Source organism: Piliocolobus tephrosceles, chromosome 4 (genome assembly GCF_002776525.5).
Source record: "Piliocolobus tephrosceles isolate RC106 chromosome 4, ASM277652v3, whole genome shotgun sequence".
Classification (NCBI taxonomy): domain Eukaryota; kingdom Metazoa; phylum Chordata; class Mammalia; order Primates; family Cercopithecidae; genus Piliocolobus; species Piliocolobus tephrosceles.
In genome coordinates, this window is record NC_045437.1 from 116,558,921 (window position 1) to 116,575,959 (window position 17,039).

The window sequence follows — 17,039 nt, forward strand, 5'->3', positions numbered from 1 at the left end:
AGAGTTTCATCTTGTTTATTATTTGGTTATTACACATTTCAGAAAATAATTACTCCTTAAAAATTTCTAACTCACTTCATTGACACCTTCAATATTCTTCAATTTTTAAAATCAGAGATTACTTTCCCCACAACTTTTGATCAAACTGATTATTTCCCAAACTTAAAAAAAAAAAAAAAAAAATCCCCAGAAAAATTACTTTCTGACCTAGCTATGGACACAAACCCATTACCAAAAGGGGTTATGAAATAACTTGATTGTTAAGAATGTGGTAGAGAATTTCCATTGTTTATTCATCTGGTTAGATAGTAAAAACAAAAGGTAAAAATAAAAAGAATTTTCCTTGTTGGGTAGGTTTAGGCAATCAGTGAATAAAGAAATATAGCCCAGGAAGCCTCTTACACCCTTTCCGGATGCACCATTCTGTGATTTAAAACACCCAACGCAATGCACCTATATAATTTCAAGATAGAGTTGTTATATCAAGCATCATTGATATCTCACTTACCTGAAATAAACATTTCCTAAAATAAATATGCTTGGGCTTTTTTTTTTCTTAAAATAGTGAAACCATCCCAGAATGCCTAGGAATATTATAGACGTGGTAACCAAATGCTACCCACATCTCCAGTGTCCCATCCCTGGGGTTTCCTCAAGGCCCTTCACTGAATGCTCAACATAAGGTTTGGGAATTGCTGGATAAGAGAAAGAGGAAGTTGTCTAGCCTGCACTTTCCCTCAGTAATCTCTATAGTTAGAAGAGCTGCATGTTGGGAAAGACAATTTAGAAGCAAAAGATCTCATAGTCCATTTCTCTCAGGACAAGAACCTCTTCTAGTCCTATGAATACTATACTCAAAAAAGAACAGATACCAAATCTGACAAAACAGGATATTCTCAGTGTTATATTTTGTTACAATAAATCCTTATGTTAAAAGTTTGAGAATGCAGTTTAAAATATAAACACTAACACATTACAGTACTTGGTAGTCCACATGATTAATGGGTCAAATCAAAGATAATATTTTCAACTGACATGCCATAGAGATTATAATGCCACACACCGTATCCTATGACACTAAGGTCTATGGAGGAACTGGGAATTAGAAGTCAAAAGAGACGTGTTTTCAAGCCCTTTGGTAGTCTGGCCACAAATCAAGATTCACTGACAAAGACTCAAAACTGAACCTCCCGGATACGGACTTTCGTTATTAACTATACATTGGGTTTTTCACTTTTGTTGGGCATTTGGCCTTCAACTGACGACTGAATGCTTAGATCCTGGGCTTAAAGCCCGTATACATATTGAAGGCTACAAATAAAAAGAACTCTGCAGGGCAGGCAGCAGGTGCACTAACAGTACAGGCCAAAGACACAACCATCCACCGACATTTATAGACTTACATAAGAATGCACAGTGGCCACAGTACTTATATGACTGAAGATTTTTTCATATTGGTTTGTGCTGCATTAGCTCAACAGTATAGTCCTAATATTTTAAAATGTTAATATTCCCAATCAAGAAAGCATAATCTACTTGTGTTAAAAAGAAATAAGTATATTAAAAGAAATCTGAGTTAAAAGTTTTATTCATTCAACATCTCACATTACAAATATTTAAAAATTATATGCATACTGGTATAAATAGTCATTTGCAAACTATTTAATAACATTAATTTTCCACTAGCACTTCAACAAATGAATTCTTTTAAAAAAGGAACTGTGTTATATAACTTAAGAGTAGAACATACAAAAATAGGAACTTAACGTGAAAATGACTTTAATAAAAAATGAATTACCCTTATTTAAAATGCTATAATAAATACTACAACCTCCCCATACACAGTAAAAACTATATGGAAATTCAGCCAAGTAGTACAATTAACTGACATACTTAAATAACTTTTCCTTCTGATAATATGAGCAATACACTGGGAAAAAAAATTAGGGATTAGTAAAAACTAGACAACCACTTGCTAAAAGTTTCACTTCCAAAAAATATAACAAAAATCTGATGAAAATTATAAAAACTAATTATACTTTAAATTTTAAAAATATAAAAAATAAAACAGTTGAATACAATATTGTCCCGATTCTTACAATGCTATCAATCACAGTAGCTTTAAAATAATAAAATAAAGCAAATGACCAAAACCTCTTTTATTCCATTTTTAAAAATAATCTCAAATTTACATTAGTAGAAAGATTGATTTCTGATTCTTTTCTTTAGAAACACCAGCAAGAAAGAGGATTACTCTTAACAGTAGAAAATGACATTTTTAAATGTCTGCAATTAAAAACAAAGAATTACACTGCAAAGATCTTTCAAAAGTTTGAAATAAGTATTGCACATAACTTGAAGTTAACTTGCCACAATTCATCACATTCAAGTTTTAAATCACCTTTTAACAGAAGATTCAACTCTTCAAAACAAAAGGGGTGAATTATCAAGTCTTTCCAACAGCACTCTCATAAAATGCTAAATTCATTCACTGCAAGTTTTATTTTGCATTCTGCAGAGGTCTGTGTATGGAGAAGTATATATATTATACCAAAGCGCGGGGACCAGAGGGGAAAGGAGAGGGTTCCTTTACATAGAAAATAATCAGAAACACTTTATTTTACATTGCAAAAATAACCATGTAATTACTCTGTAACTACATTGTAAGTACATGGCTGGTGCCATGCTAGTGCGCTAGAACTACATGCTTGGTGAATTGAAGTGATGCCCTAAAATCTGTAAACTAATTACATGTTAATTATGTTTGAGTTACATGGTAACTCCCAACTACAATCCCATGTAATCTGAAGAACATGTAATCAATAAAGTTCAGAGTAATAGATAATCATTGTTTATGCCCTGTAAATTGAAGTGTAACCAAATAATCTGTAAACACACTTGTCACACAATCACAAGTAAATATTAGTAGAATAACAATTTCTTACATTAATCATGCATACTAACATTACAGACCTGTCCCAAGGCAGGCTATTTTTTTTTTCCTTATATGTAATTTAAAAGAGCAGACATCTCTGAATCAAACACTTAACATCAATTTATTAATATTAAAAATGGCTAAACATTCACCAAAAATGTCTGCGTTTTATGAATAATTTTAAAAACTTAGTAAGAAGCTGTAGACAATTTTGTTATTTTAAATTTCTACCCTATGCTTATGCATTTAGTTTTTTTTTTTTTTTTTTTAGGAACTACAGTGTTATGTCATTTTCATGCGAATTTTTTTTCATTAATTTGTGACTTTACATAGACTATTTCTTAAATTATAGGTACACCAATAGCTGGTGCTGGGGAAGGATGTTTAAGCAACATGCTTTCTCTTCTCTGCAGACTCTAAAATAGCATTGCCAGTGCACGACATTCATAATTTAAAATGTATGCAGAGCACTGAAATGTATAAAAAGCAGAATATAAGAAAATAAAATTTATTAAAATTATTTATATTAAAAAATGAAGTATATGAAGATCTCTCAGTAATAAAAGTACAAAAAGCTACTCTTTGCAATATGAAAAATTGAGGTATTGCATAAAGAGATATCCCGTCAGTGAAAAGTGTGCCTAAAAATGTTCACTGTTGGAAAAACAAGATATACAAAAGTAGTGCATAACAAATATACATTATGTGCATGACAAAATAAGTTAGCTACAAAAACACTGTACCGAAATTCAGCAGGTCATGTACAAAGGGAAAAATTATTATTCAAAGCTAGTTCTCAAACAGTGTTATTTCTTGTTAACTCATCACACCTGTTTACTGAGTAGGAACAGCACAATAGCACACCCCAAGCCACCTACAAGCATTTAAAAGAGTAAAAAGAGGCAAATGAACATTCCAATTAGAATCATGTAGTTCAGGAGAAAAGAAAAAAAAGTCCCTGACCAGCTACACAAGAGCACCCTCCATTCGCATGACTGCTTTCAATATTTGCAGGGAATTCTTTAAAAGCAGCTCCCTTTCTGTGTTTGAATATTAGACAGCAAATGCCTCCATTTTGACCTTTGGAACTTAACAGGTATAGTTCATTAAAGCCTGTATTAAAAATAAAGGGCTGCTTTTCCTAAAGATCGTCCATAGGGGTCATAAGCCAGGTGGTTCCACAGCAGTGCTGGGGCAAGTCTTTGGTTTTGAAGGATCCAAGATGGTACTGTTAGGTAGCACAACTAGCAAGATTGCCATTCGATCATTTTATTTCATGTTTTGCCCACTGATAATAATCCTTTCAATGATGGATAGGGCATTTAATAAGAGAATGTCAATTAAAATAAAATTTACTTTCATGACTAGGGCTTCAAGAGACTATTTTAAATTTACCCCTGAAGCATACTGTTCAACACATAACGCCTTTCAAAGCTAGAATTTTATTTATAATAAAGCATGCATTACTTGATGAAGTTGGCACTTCAAACACTGACTATGTCCCATGCTAAATTCTGAAACTGTAATGTTATTTTAGTTTATAGGAAGAGTAAGATAAACATACGTACCTTTGCACAGATTTACACAGTTACTTAGTTCAACAGTGCAAAACACTTTGCAACTACTTTTTTTTAACTTTTTTTTTTTTCATTTTCTATGTTACAACTAAATTACAGGATACCCAAAGTAACTTTAAATCTAAAAGTAAGCCAATCAGCAGCCAAATTATATATTGGTTTTGTCTTCCAGTTTTGGCTACAAGTGTACTGTAACACAAAATCAAAAATTATATCCTTGAGGTATCTCTAGATCTGTTGCTTTTTAACGTCAAAATGGAGAGCAAAGGCTGACACCTGATGAGTGTTAGTAAATTAGGATATAGAGTTTATATATAAACATCAAAAATAAAATTTATACATTTGTTCTTCAGGAGAGGAAATGCTAGGTTTCCCACCAGTTGTCATTAATTCTAGCTTTGGTAGGTTTCCTGGGGCTTTGACCAGATAAGTAAATTAAATAAATAAGTGCACTCCTCTCAGTAGTAAATTTACCCAATTTTTACATTCTGAATTTTAAAAATTGTTTAAGAGAAAATAAACCTAGCTCTGCCTACTTTACTTTTTTTTGTTGTTGTTGTTTTTTATTTTTTCTGATGTGGTGGTAATTTTTTGAGGGATAATGAAACTATGTTCAGCCTCAAAACCCTGAAAATTAATTATAATGCTGCTCAATCTTGCTTATGCATTTGTTTGCTCTAACATGCTCTTTCCATTAAAAATTGTTAACTTCCTCCATTGCTGTTAAAAAAAATTAAGAAGGGATGGAAAAAAGAGAGAGACAAAAAAGATGAAAAAAAGAAAAAAAAAGAAAAAGGCAAAAGCACTTCCCTGGGGGAAAAACTGTCAGATACACCGATAGTGTTATTGTTGCATGGTTATTTTAATAAAAGTATTCTTATATGTTATATTATTAACAATAATTTAATTAAAAACCCAAAATACTCTATTGTTTCATTTCTCTTTTAATATTTCTCTCTCTCCTCTAAGAAAATGTTGCAGGAAGTTTGGATACTCTTGGTCTCCAGCAAAACAAGAGAATAAAACTTCCATGCAACTCGATGGCAATACGAAAAAGGAGTTCATATTGTTTGCAGTGACACAAGAATCTACAAAACACCTATATTATAGGTCATTCTTTTCATTATACTATAGTTAAGTTACAGACTGCTACAAAAGGACATGCCAGCGTGAAGAGGTTGAGGAAGGGGTCAGAATTAACAGAAGAGTGCACTTATTCTGAGGCCTGAAAATGAGCACTGTAGTTATCCTTTAGTTCCAGCGGAATGAAATATGCCGAGGGCGGTCACCTCCTTCCTTCACCAGGGGCTTGTGGAATTCCCTGCCAGCGCGAGAATGGATAGCAGCCCAGCAATATTCACAGTAATACTGCAGACAGGTAACATTAGCACAGAAAAATGGAGCAAATTTTCCCCCACAACGGGCCCCCTGACATTCATCACACAGCTGATCATCCAAGACATATGGCTTAACTTCCACCTGCAATCAAAAATAGGAGTTTACATTTTTCAGTGACGAAACCAGCAATGCTTACCACACATGTACATTTCCACCCACGATTTGAATGAGTCTGTTGCAAGGTGCCCAAAGAGGAAGGACCAATTATCCATTTACTGAAATATGGATAGTTCATCTTTTAAGAACCTAGTAAGGCTTTTATTATCTATCATTTTATATTTTTTTCTTATTAAATAAACATCCTTCAAAGGAAAAAGGATTTCAGCAGACATCATGAAGTGAAGCCAACTGTTGAGACTAGAACGTTATGAGATTAAACCCACAGGAGATTTTTCATAGACACAAACCCTCATTTTAATTAGTGGATCTGGATTTTTGTCATATGTGGAATCATAATTTAAACAAAATCAACTAAGAGGATCCAAGTTCCACACAATTGCACTTCAATATTCAAGTTGGTGGGAAGATGCCTGACTACTGCGTCACAAGATTCTGAGCTGTCGTAAAGCCTGGCTCGTGGTTTCTATTTATAGTGTACACATGTTGGGTTATAATCACAAACCTGGAACTCTGTTAAAATAAAAAAAAAAAAAAGATGCAGCCATAGGATTCACAGTCTAAAACCTTGCTTTGTTCTTTCTCAGTAAGAATATGGTTCACCTGAGTCTAAAAGTCAGAGGTCAATTTCTAAAACTGGGCCTGTTCCAGCGTTCTGTCGGCCAACCTGTCATGTGAACCTTTCAAGCATTAACAGTCACCTGGTTATTAATTCATCAGCTAGAAAAGAGCTGGTTATTTTTAGTCTGGAGAGATTCATGGCTGAAACTCCCTTACAGCAGGCTGTCACCACCACTGGTGGCATCCAGCTCTGACAAGGAATCCCGACCAAGATTAGCCATGAACAAAAGGAGAAGAACATGCAGTGAGTCATGAGTGTGCCTCTGTGCTCCAGCCTGGGTGACAGAGTGAGACCCTGCCTCTAAAAAAATATTTTTAACTAAAAAAATAAAAGTACAAAAGGAGAAGAAGAGTGCCATGAAGTCCAGGAAGGGCAGGCATAAGGACAGCACTGGGCTTCTGGCCTCCAGGCTGCTCCATAATGTCTACAGAGGGACAAGAATCCTTGGCAAAGGATTTCATTGCAGAGGAACACAAATTCAGTCTGAATTTCTAATGACCACCCCCACAGCTCTGAAACTTATGTTGGAATGAGGCAGTGAGATGTAGGTATTTTTTAGTGTGCATAAAAAACCAAGTAGGCCGGGAGTGGCGGGTGGCTCATGCCTGTAATCCCAGCACTTTGGGAAACCGAGGCAGGCAGATCCCTTGAGGTCAGGAGTTCGAAACCAGCCTGACCAACATGGTGAAACCCTATCTCTACTAAAAATACAAAAATTTGGTGGGCATGGTGGCGTGTGCCTGTAATCCCATCTACTCAGAAGGCTAAGACAGGAGAATCACTTGAACCTGGGAGGCAGAGGTTGGAGTGAGCCGAGACTGTACCACTCCACTCCAGCCTGGATGACGGAGAGAGATTCCATCTCAAAAAACAAACAAACAAAGTTGGTATGTTAACATACTAATCTTGTCCCTCCCCAGTGCTTATAACAGAATAGGTACTTTTCTCTTTAATATATTCACAGTTTTTAGGATGACCACCACTATCTTAAATTTTTTTACTGCCAATGAAGTAGACTGTACATGACATGAAACATAAAAAGCAGAAACCACTACTGACTTGATCATTTTTACATCTGGAATTGAGAACAACACAATCAAATCAATCTATTTTAGCACAATGCCTCAGAGTGTTGGATATCAAAGTCAGTGCGCATGAAAGTGCCAGTGTGCCATGAAATAAAAAGGAGACACCAAAATATAAAGCAATATATTGCTTCCCTCATCAATAAAGGCTTTCTATGAAAAAAAATTGCCAGCTGGACCAAACATTGTACCCAGTAATGTAGCTGATTACACATTCTGGTCTAAATTCCTATCTCACTACAAACTAAGTTTGCAGACTGGCGTTCAGTCCACAGGCCACACTTTGAGTAGTAAGGGCAAGTGATATAGTTCTATCCTCTAGGAAATAAACTCATGAGGACAGGAACTTCTTGCCCTAAGCACTAAAACATTTGTTGAATGCATGAAACACCAAGCTAAGAAATAAATCAGTGAGAGGCGATGGCTGTGGAAAAAAGAAAAAAAAAAAAAAGAGAGAAATCTGTGAGTGCAATTCATTGAGAAATAGGGGCTTGCTGAGGTCTTCGCTATGTCCCAGGATTAAAAAACAAACAAAAAAAGGGCAGGAAACCTCAAGGGCATTCCTGTTTGTATACCTGATATAACACAGTACAAAGGATTCCCTAAATATTTATTGAATGAATGACAAACTAAGTGAATGAATAGATGCATGGATTGAGACTGAATGGAAGCTACAGTTTAGAGAAGATTAAATTAACTCAGGTAAATTACAGTGTTCTCATTAGGCTACTCAAAAAACTAAAAGATAAAAGAAATTCATAGGAAATTCTTTCATGTATTATAGAGCATAACTAACTCTATAGGCAAAATTGTCAGCTGTCACTTTATTGTCATAAAACTCTCTCATTCTAATATTGGTAATCGCACATTTAGAGGACCATTTCTAGAATTTTCCAAAATGTAGTGTAAGGCTTACCCGTTTATCTATCTCTCCATGCTGCAGCTGAACAAAGCGGGCACTGATAGCAGCTATGTAACTCTGTTGATTAGAGAACGCAACTCTCCCAGCTCCTTTTGGGTATTTTAGCTCAGGGTCAGTATCAATCCCAGCGTAGCACACACCTCCATATAGCCGATCCATTATCATCGCAAGCTCCACTAATTAAGAAAGGAGCAAAGAGGATATTTAAAATCAGGAAAATTCATCTGGCTCACCAACGGTTTCATCAAAAGCAATTCATCTATACTCTCAGCTCACATCATTATAATAATTATTAAAATGAAACATTACTACAACCAGTCATTCATTGTGTTAAGCCTTAATCTTTTAATTGTGGGCAAGGGGTTGCTAGGTGTTTTCTAGTATGTTCTCTTTATTATTCTCACAACTCTATGAAGTAGGCAGTAATTTCCCGAGGAAATTGAGGCACTGAGGGGCGATCCATCTGTCCAAGGTCACAGGTCATTAAGTGATAGTACTCTCATGTTTGCCTGCTCTTCATGTTTGCCTGCTCTATGCCATGTTGCTGCCATAGATTTACCAGTTAATAATGGATTGATTAATGTAATAATTACTTGAACACGAGAAAACTAACTGGTAGATTCTTTGGGAGCCCTCCTGGCTTATTTCCATCACAACCCTTTTCCCCACAGTCGGTTCACCAATTTTTCATTTAAAAAAACCTTGAAGTAATGACTGCATTTTCTTCTTTATGAAGTGTTAAAATCATGCAGCTACATTCCTGTTCATGTTATGATTTTTTAAATCTCATTTATGCTATTAAACCTCAAATTACTTAAAGTTAGGAATTTAATTTGTTCTGTAAGTACTACTCTAAAAATACGACGCATTGCTGAGAAGTCTGTTATATTCCAGAGCTCAGTCAGTGGCTGCTGAGCAAATGAGGATGTGGGAAACAAATACTGACAATCTCAATACAGAGTCTATTCTTGAAGGGCTTTTTTTCTTTTCAGACAATGATGAGAGTAATAATTAGCATTATACAGCACTAGACTAAGTACTTTGCACTGGTCATCTCATTCAACCCTCAAAATAACACTAGGAAAAGTGTGTTTCCTAGTGTTATTTCATCCTGGGGATGAAAAGTGTTTCATCCCTACTTGATAGATAGGGAAATTGGGTATTAGAAAATTCATGGAATTTGTCCAAGGTCACTTAACTATTAGAGCACATGAATTCAAACCCAGATACTTTGATTCTAGAACTCTCACTTTTGGATGTTAACTCAAATTCTTAGGAAAAATTTCTCCTGAAGATCTTTATATTTCTGTGCTATGGGATAGAGAGTTTGTTGTCTGTTTCATCATACCAGCTCGTAATGGCCGAGGAACACCACCAACAAATATAGTTTTTCGTGGGTCAAGTGGCTGTGAACCATCCATCACAAAGTCACTGTCACTGAGATTCCAAGGCCGAATCTGGACCTAGGGAATGTGCAAACCAAAGCGTCTCATTCTCAATACAGACAATTCATGGGCAAAAATGTTAAAAATTATTACAAAGTATTTTATTTCTAAAAGCAATAATCCTATCATTACAAGTCAATAAAGCTGGGAAACTAGAAGATTTAAAAATCGTGTATCCCAACCCATCATTTTATTTTTAGGAGTAAACTAAACCAAGGTGGAAAGTTCAACTTGATTCTCTATTATAAGCCAAATTACTTAACATGTCCATAATTATTTGTAAGTTAAATCACTGTTTTTCAGCTTATTTGGGCCTTTAGTCTGTCCAGTGCCCCAATATCTACATAATTTAAATTTTTAGCATGGTATCCAATGCCAATCAATATACAATGCTAAGTAAACTAGAATTGTGTGTTCAATCAGTGTATGTCCAGGAAATGCAAACTACTCCTGATACTATCAAAACTGATGCATTATTTCAAAATGGTTTTGAAAGTAAAAATACTGATATTTGCAATTTTTTTTTATATGACAAATACTTCAGTGTATCCATTAGATTGGTAAATCAAGAATCATGTACCTCATTTAAAACTGTTCACATTTTCTAACTATCACAAATGCCCACGCCAACGGCTATGGGTTGACAGTGGTGTGTACCCAAATACACACACCAATAGAGTCCTAGGTCAAACGTCCCAAATTCAAATACGGATGGGGATTGGCAGGGAACATAAACAAGTCAAGCATCAAGAGTCCAGACCACAGGAACTCTTAGAAAGTTTCTGACCTAGACAACCACAAGACATCAAGAGAAGCTCCATAAATGTTATTTGCTTAAGCTGGGCCCACTGACAACTCCTTTCTGCATTATATCGCATCATTCATTGGGTGCTGGCTGAGTGATAATAATCTGCCGCTTTGCCAGATTCATCAAAACATGCCAGTTGCTCCTCTTCCTGAAGGCTAAATTTTATGATAAACTTTTCCAAAAAGAAAAAACAGTATGCTATGCAATGTACCTGTACACATATATACACGATTCACTCTACTTTGGAGAGTACCATATATAAAGTTAAGGACAATATTGGGTAAAATCTTTATCAAAGTGAGGAAAAAGCTAGAAAGACACACATATAGTATTTGTGATTTGAGTTCTGTTATTCAGAGGCAATTCAGCTATTTTATTAAATGCATTATCAAGTAAAGTCTTTATTTTATTTTATTTTATTTTTTTTCAGAAAGAGTCTCACTCTTCACTCAGGCTGGAGTGCAGCGGTGTGATCTCTGCTCACTGCAATCTCTGCCTCCTGGGTTCAGGTGATTGTTGTGCCTCAGCCTCCCAATTAGCTGGGACTACAGGTGCGCACCACCAAGTCTGGCTAATTTTTGTATTTTCACTGGAGACTGCATGTCACCATGTTAGCCAGGCTGGTCTTGAACTCCTGACCCCACGTGATCCACCTGCTTTGGCCTCCCAAAGTGCTGGGATAACAGGTGTGAGCCACCACACCCAGCCGTGAAGTCTTTTAAAAATAAAGATTTACCAATTATATTTCAACTAACCAAAATTTAAATGTCAATTTGATATGTGCAAATATATAGAATGTCAATGTTAAGAATTTCACAAGACTTTACTTAGTCTGCTTACAAACGTGTCAATTAAGTACCCGAAACACATCAAGTTGTCTATGGGTTTTTCAAACAGAATAGATGAATGGAGGCAAAAACAAGAAGCTATTTTATGCTAAACTATACTTACTGGCTTATCCTTGATGGTGGGACTTGATACACAAAGGTAGAGTTTTCCATCTTCTTCAATGCATGCATCAATGAGAGCCTGCACAGAGCTTTCATCTTGAAAAAGCAGAAATGCATAGCCTGAAAAAAAGGGGGAAAGAAGGCTTAGATGTTTTCCTATTTTTTGGTAATTCTTCAGGGGAAAGGAATCATGCACTAAAACTAAAGAAAGGAAAAGGGAATAGGAAAAAAAATTAAAACAATATTTATACCAAAATTCTGATAACATCAACATACAGTTCCTTTTGGTAGTATCTTGAAACATCTTTTAGAGTAAAATTAAATTTGAATTAAAAGAATATTAGGTTGAAATTTTAAAGAGCATTTAAGAAAATGCAAGTTTAACACCGAAACATTTCACAGTGAAGGTGAACATTTATGAAAAGGCTACACATTAAACAATGTAAGAATAAATTACATAAGTATAATGAATCTTGAGAATTACCTTTAGGAGGAAAATATGATTTGCTCTCGGCTTTATGAGGCCAATCCACAATCAAAGGGCCAAAGCGACGAAAACTAGCTGTGATCTCATCTAACAACAAAGCAAAACAGTAGATTTAAATGTTTTTATGACCATTTTTTGAAAGTTTTTTTTTAAGTTTCAAATCTACTATTTACAAGAACAGTAAAAAGAACTCCTTTATCCCCTTCATCTAGATTCCCCAACTGTTAATAATTTGCACATCTGCCTTCACCCTCTTTCTTGTCTCTTCCTCTTTCTCCCTCTATCTGTACATATAAATCCATCTTGCCATCCAGCCAAGCCATCCAGCCAGCATCTTTTTCTGAAATGGTGCCCTGTAATCCCAAACATAACTACTGGTATCTGTTCAAAGCAAGGCCACTCCCTTATATAACGATTTTGATATCACACTATTAGTGATTCATAGACTTCATTTAAATTTCAAAATCCTTTCTGATCCACACTGCTATCCAGAACATAGGTTGTACTTAATTATCATATCCTCAGAGCATCCGTCTTTTTCCAATTTGGAACAGCTCCATGTGCTTTCTTGTCTTTCATAGTCATTCTATAGAATGACTGCTATGGTCTAAACATTTATGTTCCCTCAAAATTCATATGTTGAAACCTGTTCCCCAATGTGAGGGTATTTGGAGCTGGGGTCTTTGGTAGGTGATTAGGTCATGGGGGTGGAATCTTTCAGTGGGGTTAGTGCCCTTATAAAAGAGGCTCCGGAGAGACCCTTTACTCCTTCTGCCATGTGAGGGTACAATGAGAAGATTATTCTCTAATAGGAAGCAGGCCCTCAGCAGACACTGAATTTGCTGGCGCCTTGATCTTGGAATTCCCAGCCTCCAGAATGGTAAGAAATAAATTTCAGTTGTTTATAAACCACTAAGTCTATGGTATTTTTTTATAGCAATCTGAACAGATTTAAGATAGTGACCCTCAACCTGGGTCTGTGCTCTGCCTCCTATAGCATGCTATGTATTCCAAACTGGAATATCACCCTAATGGTGCAATGCCACCCTGTCCTACCATATGCATGTTAATCTTTTTTCCCCCCCAAGATAAGGGCTCACTATGTTGCCCAGGCTGGTCTTGAACTTAAGTGATCCTGCCGCCTCAACTTCCCAAGTAGCTGGGACTACAGGTGCATACCATCACACCTGGAGGGCGTGTTAATCTTGATCGCCTGGTTTCTCTACCACAAGGAAACCTTTTCTCCTTTTGTATTCAATTAGTGTTTTACAAGAGTATATTGTGTTGCTCACCAATATCCTGTTCCTTCATGAGCCTTGACATCCATTGAAGACTCCTGCCTATATTAACTACCACAATAATGGTTGCCAAATAATGATTATCTGTTTCCATCATTCCTTCTACACGTATTAGTTAGTATTGTGCAGTAGGGAAGAGTTTTCCATCTGTCCCATTGATTTATTCATTTATTGATATCAGTTTGGGTCTATTTTATTCAATGGGTTGTGATCCAATTCACTCATTTATTTTGATGCTCAATTTGTCCCAAAAATTGTCCCTGATTTGGCTCTAATTGTCAAACTGTCAGGGACAATTTGTCCCCGCTTGTCCCATAGGCGTGGGAGGCTCCTATGTCCTTCGTACTTCTTGCCACCATTCTTAAGCACTTTCATGCTTTTTGGCCTAAGAAGATATTATACTCCAGGCTCATATTATTCTTTCCCTGTCCCAGCCCAAGAATCAGTCTTTTTTTTTCAAGATGTATTGATCATCTTAGTGGCAAAAGATATTTAGAAACTAAGATACAGGTGCTCTATATGTTCACTGCTAGTGAGTATTCATTATTTCTAAGTCTTCACAGTGAATGAAGCTAGGAAATAAATAAATACACACACAAACACGCATTTATAACTACTTCCGTATCTGTGTATGTACTTACAAAAACTAATGAGTTCATACTGATATTTTCAATATGACTCCAACATCTCATGGCTTTTTCGAGCCTTCCGCCTTTCTATTTTTATATTCTTTTTGCAGGGAGAAACCTAGCTCCCAATACCTGTAAAGACATTTATTTTTTTTTAATTAATTTATTTTTTTTTTTGAGATGGAGTCTCGCTCTGTCGCCCAGGCTGGAGTGCAGTGGCCGGATCTCAGCTCACTGCAAGCTCCACTCCCAGGTTTATGCCATTCTCCTGCCTCAGCCTCCCGAGTAGCTGGGACTACAGGCGACTGCCACCTTGCCCGGCTAGTTTTTTTGTGTGTGTATTTTTTTTTTAGTAGAGACGGTGTTTCACTGTGTTGGCCAGGATGGTCTCGATCTCCTGACCTCGTGATCCGCCCATCTCGGCCTCCCAAAGTGCTGAGATTACAGGCTTGAGCCACCACGCCCGGCCCAAAGACATTTATAAATTTGCTCAATGTAACCAATCATTCCCCTACCCTGCTAGCCTCCTCTACCTTCTACCTTTGTGCCTTGGGTCTTCTCGCCCTTATTTCTTGGATACCACACGTGCTGCTGCTCAGGCCTCTGAGCAAGCCTCCTCCACATACATGTATATACATCCCTCCTCTTGAGACCTCTTTCCTGTCACCAAGCCACTTCCTTGACAGCAATATCTCAGCCTTAGAGGAAGGGAGAGGAAAAAAGGATGAATGGGAAAAAATGATAGACAAGGAAGGCCTGACCATATTTTGCTATTAATTTAAATGATACAAATTATGCTACATTATACATTTGGACACTAATGAGATTACGGAAAGATACATTTCAAAGAGACTTCTAGGGCCGGGTGCGGTGGCTCAAGCCTGTAATCCCAGTACTTTGGGAGGCCGAGACGGGCGGATCACGAGGTCAGGAGATCGAGACCATCCTGGCTAACACTGTGAAACCCCGTCTCTACTAAAAAATACAAAAAACTAGCCGGGCAAGGTGGCGGGCGCCTGTAGTCTCAGCTACTCCGGAGGCTGAGGCAGGAGAATGGCGTAACCTGGGAGGCGGAGCTTGCAGTGAGCTGAGATCCAGCCACTGCACTCCAGCCTGGGTGACAGAGCGAGACTCCGTCTCAAAAAAAAAAAAAAGAGAGACTTCTAGAAAGAGTGGGTAAGCATGTGTAGATAAGACCTGATAATAGGGCAGGGTAAAGGAACAGAAAAGAAAGATGAGGTGTATGTCTAAATTCCAGTCTGATAGAGCTGTTTTCATCTTCCCCAGACTGTGAAACACTCTAATCTGCTTTGCTACGATACCTGTTTCTACGGTAAGTTCAGTTTGTGTGAGTCTAGTAAACAGGGAACAATGTCAGTATAACATGAAGTTGTACTGGTTCATAAATGATTTTTCCTAGGCAAGGTGAGCTAGCATAGTTTGAGGAAAGAACTATAAACTTCATCAGGAAAGGAAAAAGCCCCCCACTTGTCTGATGTACAGGTACAAACCCTCCCAGCTCTGTTATAAGAAAATTAAAAATAAGTGCAGCAACCAGAATTCTCTTGTCAGAGAGCTATGCCCCTAACTTTGCAGGGCTCTTATCTCCTGACAGTTTAGTTTGCGCTTCCTCAGGTGTTCAAAGGTCAGTTTCCATCTGCATGTCTCCATGCTTGCAAGCCAACATTTCTACTTTATTGGTTTTGTACATTTTCAATATTCCCTGAAGCTGCCCCAAGCATATTGAGCTACCTGCCTGAATTGTCCAAGTTATCTCCAAGGTACTAATTCTCTTCTTGTTAGTGCTTCAGGTACAAAGTTCATTAGGTTTTAAATGATTTGTCTTTAACCTTATTTTCCCTCATAAACCCTGTAATTTTTAGTGCACAATTCTGCAGAACACAATATTTTTCAAGCTATGCTGAGAGCAGGATAGAGACTGATTCAGATAACTCTGAAATTTCAGCATAGCTTCCACCAAGACATTTTATTGTAGACAAAAAGAAAAAGCAAAAACCTCAGTTTATTTTGATCTTTAGCTTTTTAGAACCACTTCTGTCTCAACCTTCCAAAGGATAAATCATCTTAAAGAAAATGAAGTGACTTGATAAGTTTGATCCCAATCTAAATGTGAAGATATTAAACCTTATTATTTATTAGATCTTATACATGTGTAAAGAAATCTATTCTATTTTCCATAACATGATTTAGTGTATTTCCATTTTCACTCAGGAAATGAAGACAAAAGAAATTAGGAAAGCAACCAAGAATATGTGATTGGTATAAAGTCTGCTACTTTGATTTTTATCGGGGTCACTCAGACCCATGGATGAATAGCATATTCCTGAACAAGTCCCTCTAAGTCTTTGCATGGCTGGCTCCTTATTCAGGTCTCAGCTTAAATATCAATTCCTCAAAGAGGCTTTTCTTATCCACCTAATTTAAAAAAAAACTCCCTGTGTCACTATTTTACATCATCCTGCTGTATGCTTTTCAACATTTGCTCTCTAGTATTTTCTGGCATATTTATACATTGTTTATGGGCCTTCCCCCAATAAAATGTAACCTCTATGTAAGCAGGGACCTTCCATCTTGTATGCTACCTCATATAAGATTATCTTTGTAGTACAACTGTAGCCTCTATTTTTCAAAAGTTCATGCTTAGTCTAAGATTTTAAACAATGAGCTATACATTTGTGGAGCACTCATAAAAGGTGGGGAAAACAAAGGAAAATACACCACTGAATTTGTCCAAAGTTAGCACAC

The 17,039-nt window shown here is 36.6% G+C and overlaps 1 protein-coding gene across 2 annotated transcripts in view; it reads right to left on the reverse strand.

The window, feature by feature from the left end:
• Positions 1–1,570: 1,570 nt before the first annotated feature.
• CPEB4 (cytoplasmic polyadenylation element binding protein 4) overlaps positions 1,571–17,039 on the reverse strand; it is a 72,152-nt gene continuing 56,683 nt past the window's right edge. For both annotated transcript variants that reach the window (XM_023218962.2, XM_023218961.2), the window contains 5 exons: positions 12,344–12,433; positions 11,861–11,979; positions 10,005–10,119; positions 8,651–8,832; positions 1,571–5,991 (listed from right to left, as the gene is read on the reverse strand). In XM_023218962.2, the coding sequence (XP_023074730.1) occupies positions 5,764–5,991; positions 8,651–8,832; positions 10,005–10,119; positions 11,861–11,979; positions 12,344–12,433 (734 nt within the window). In that variant the 3' untranslated portion in view covers positions 1,571–5,763. The remainder of the gene's footprint in view (positions 5,992–8,650; positions 8,833–10,004; positions 10,120–11,860; positions 11,980–12,343; positions 12,434–17,039) is intronic.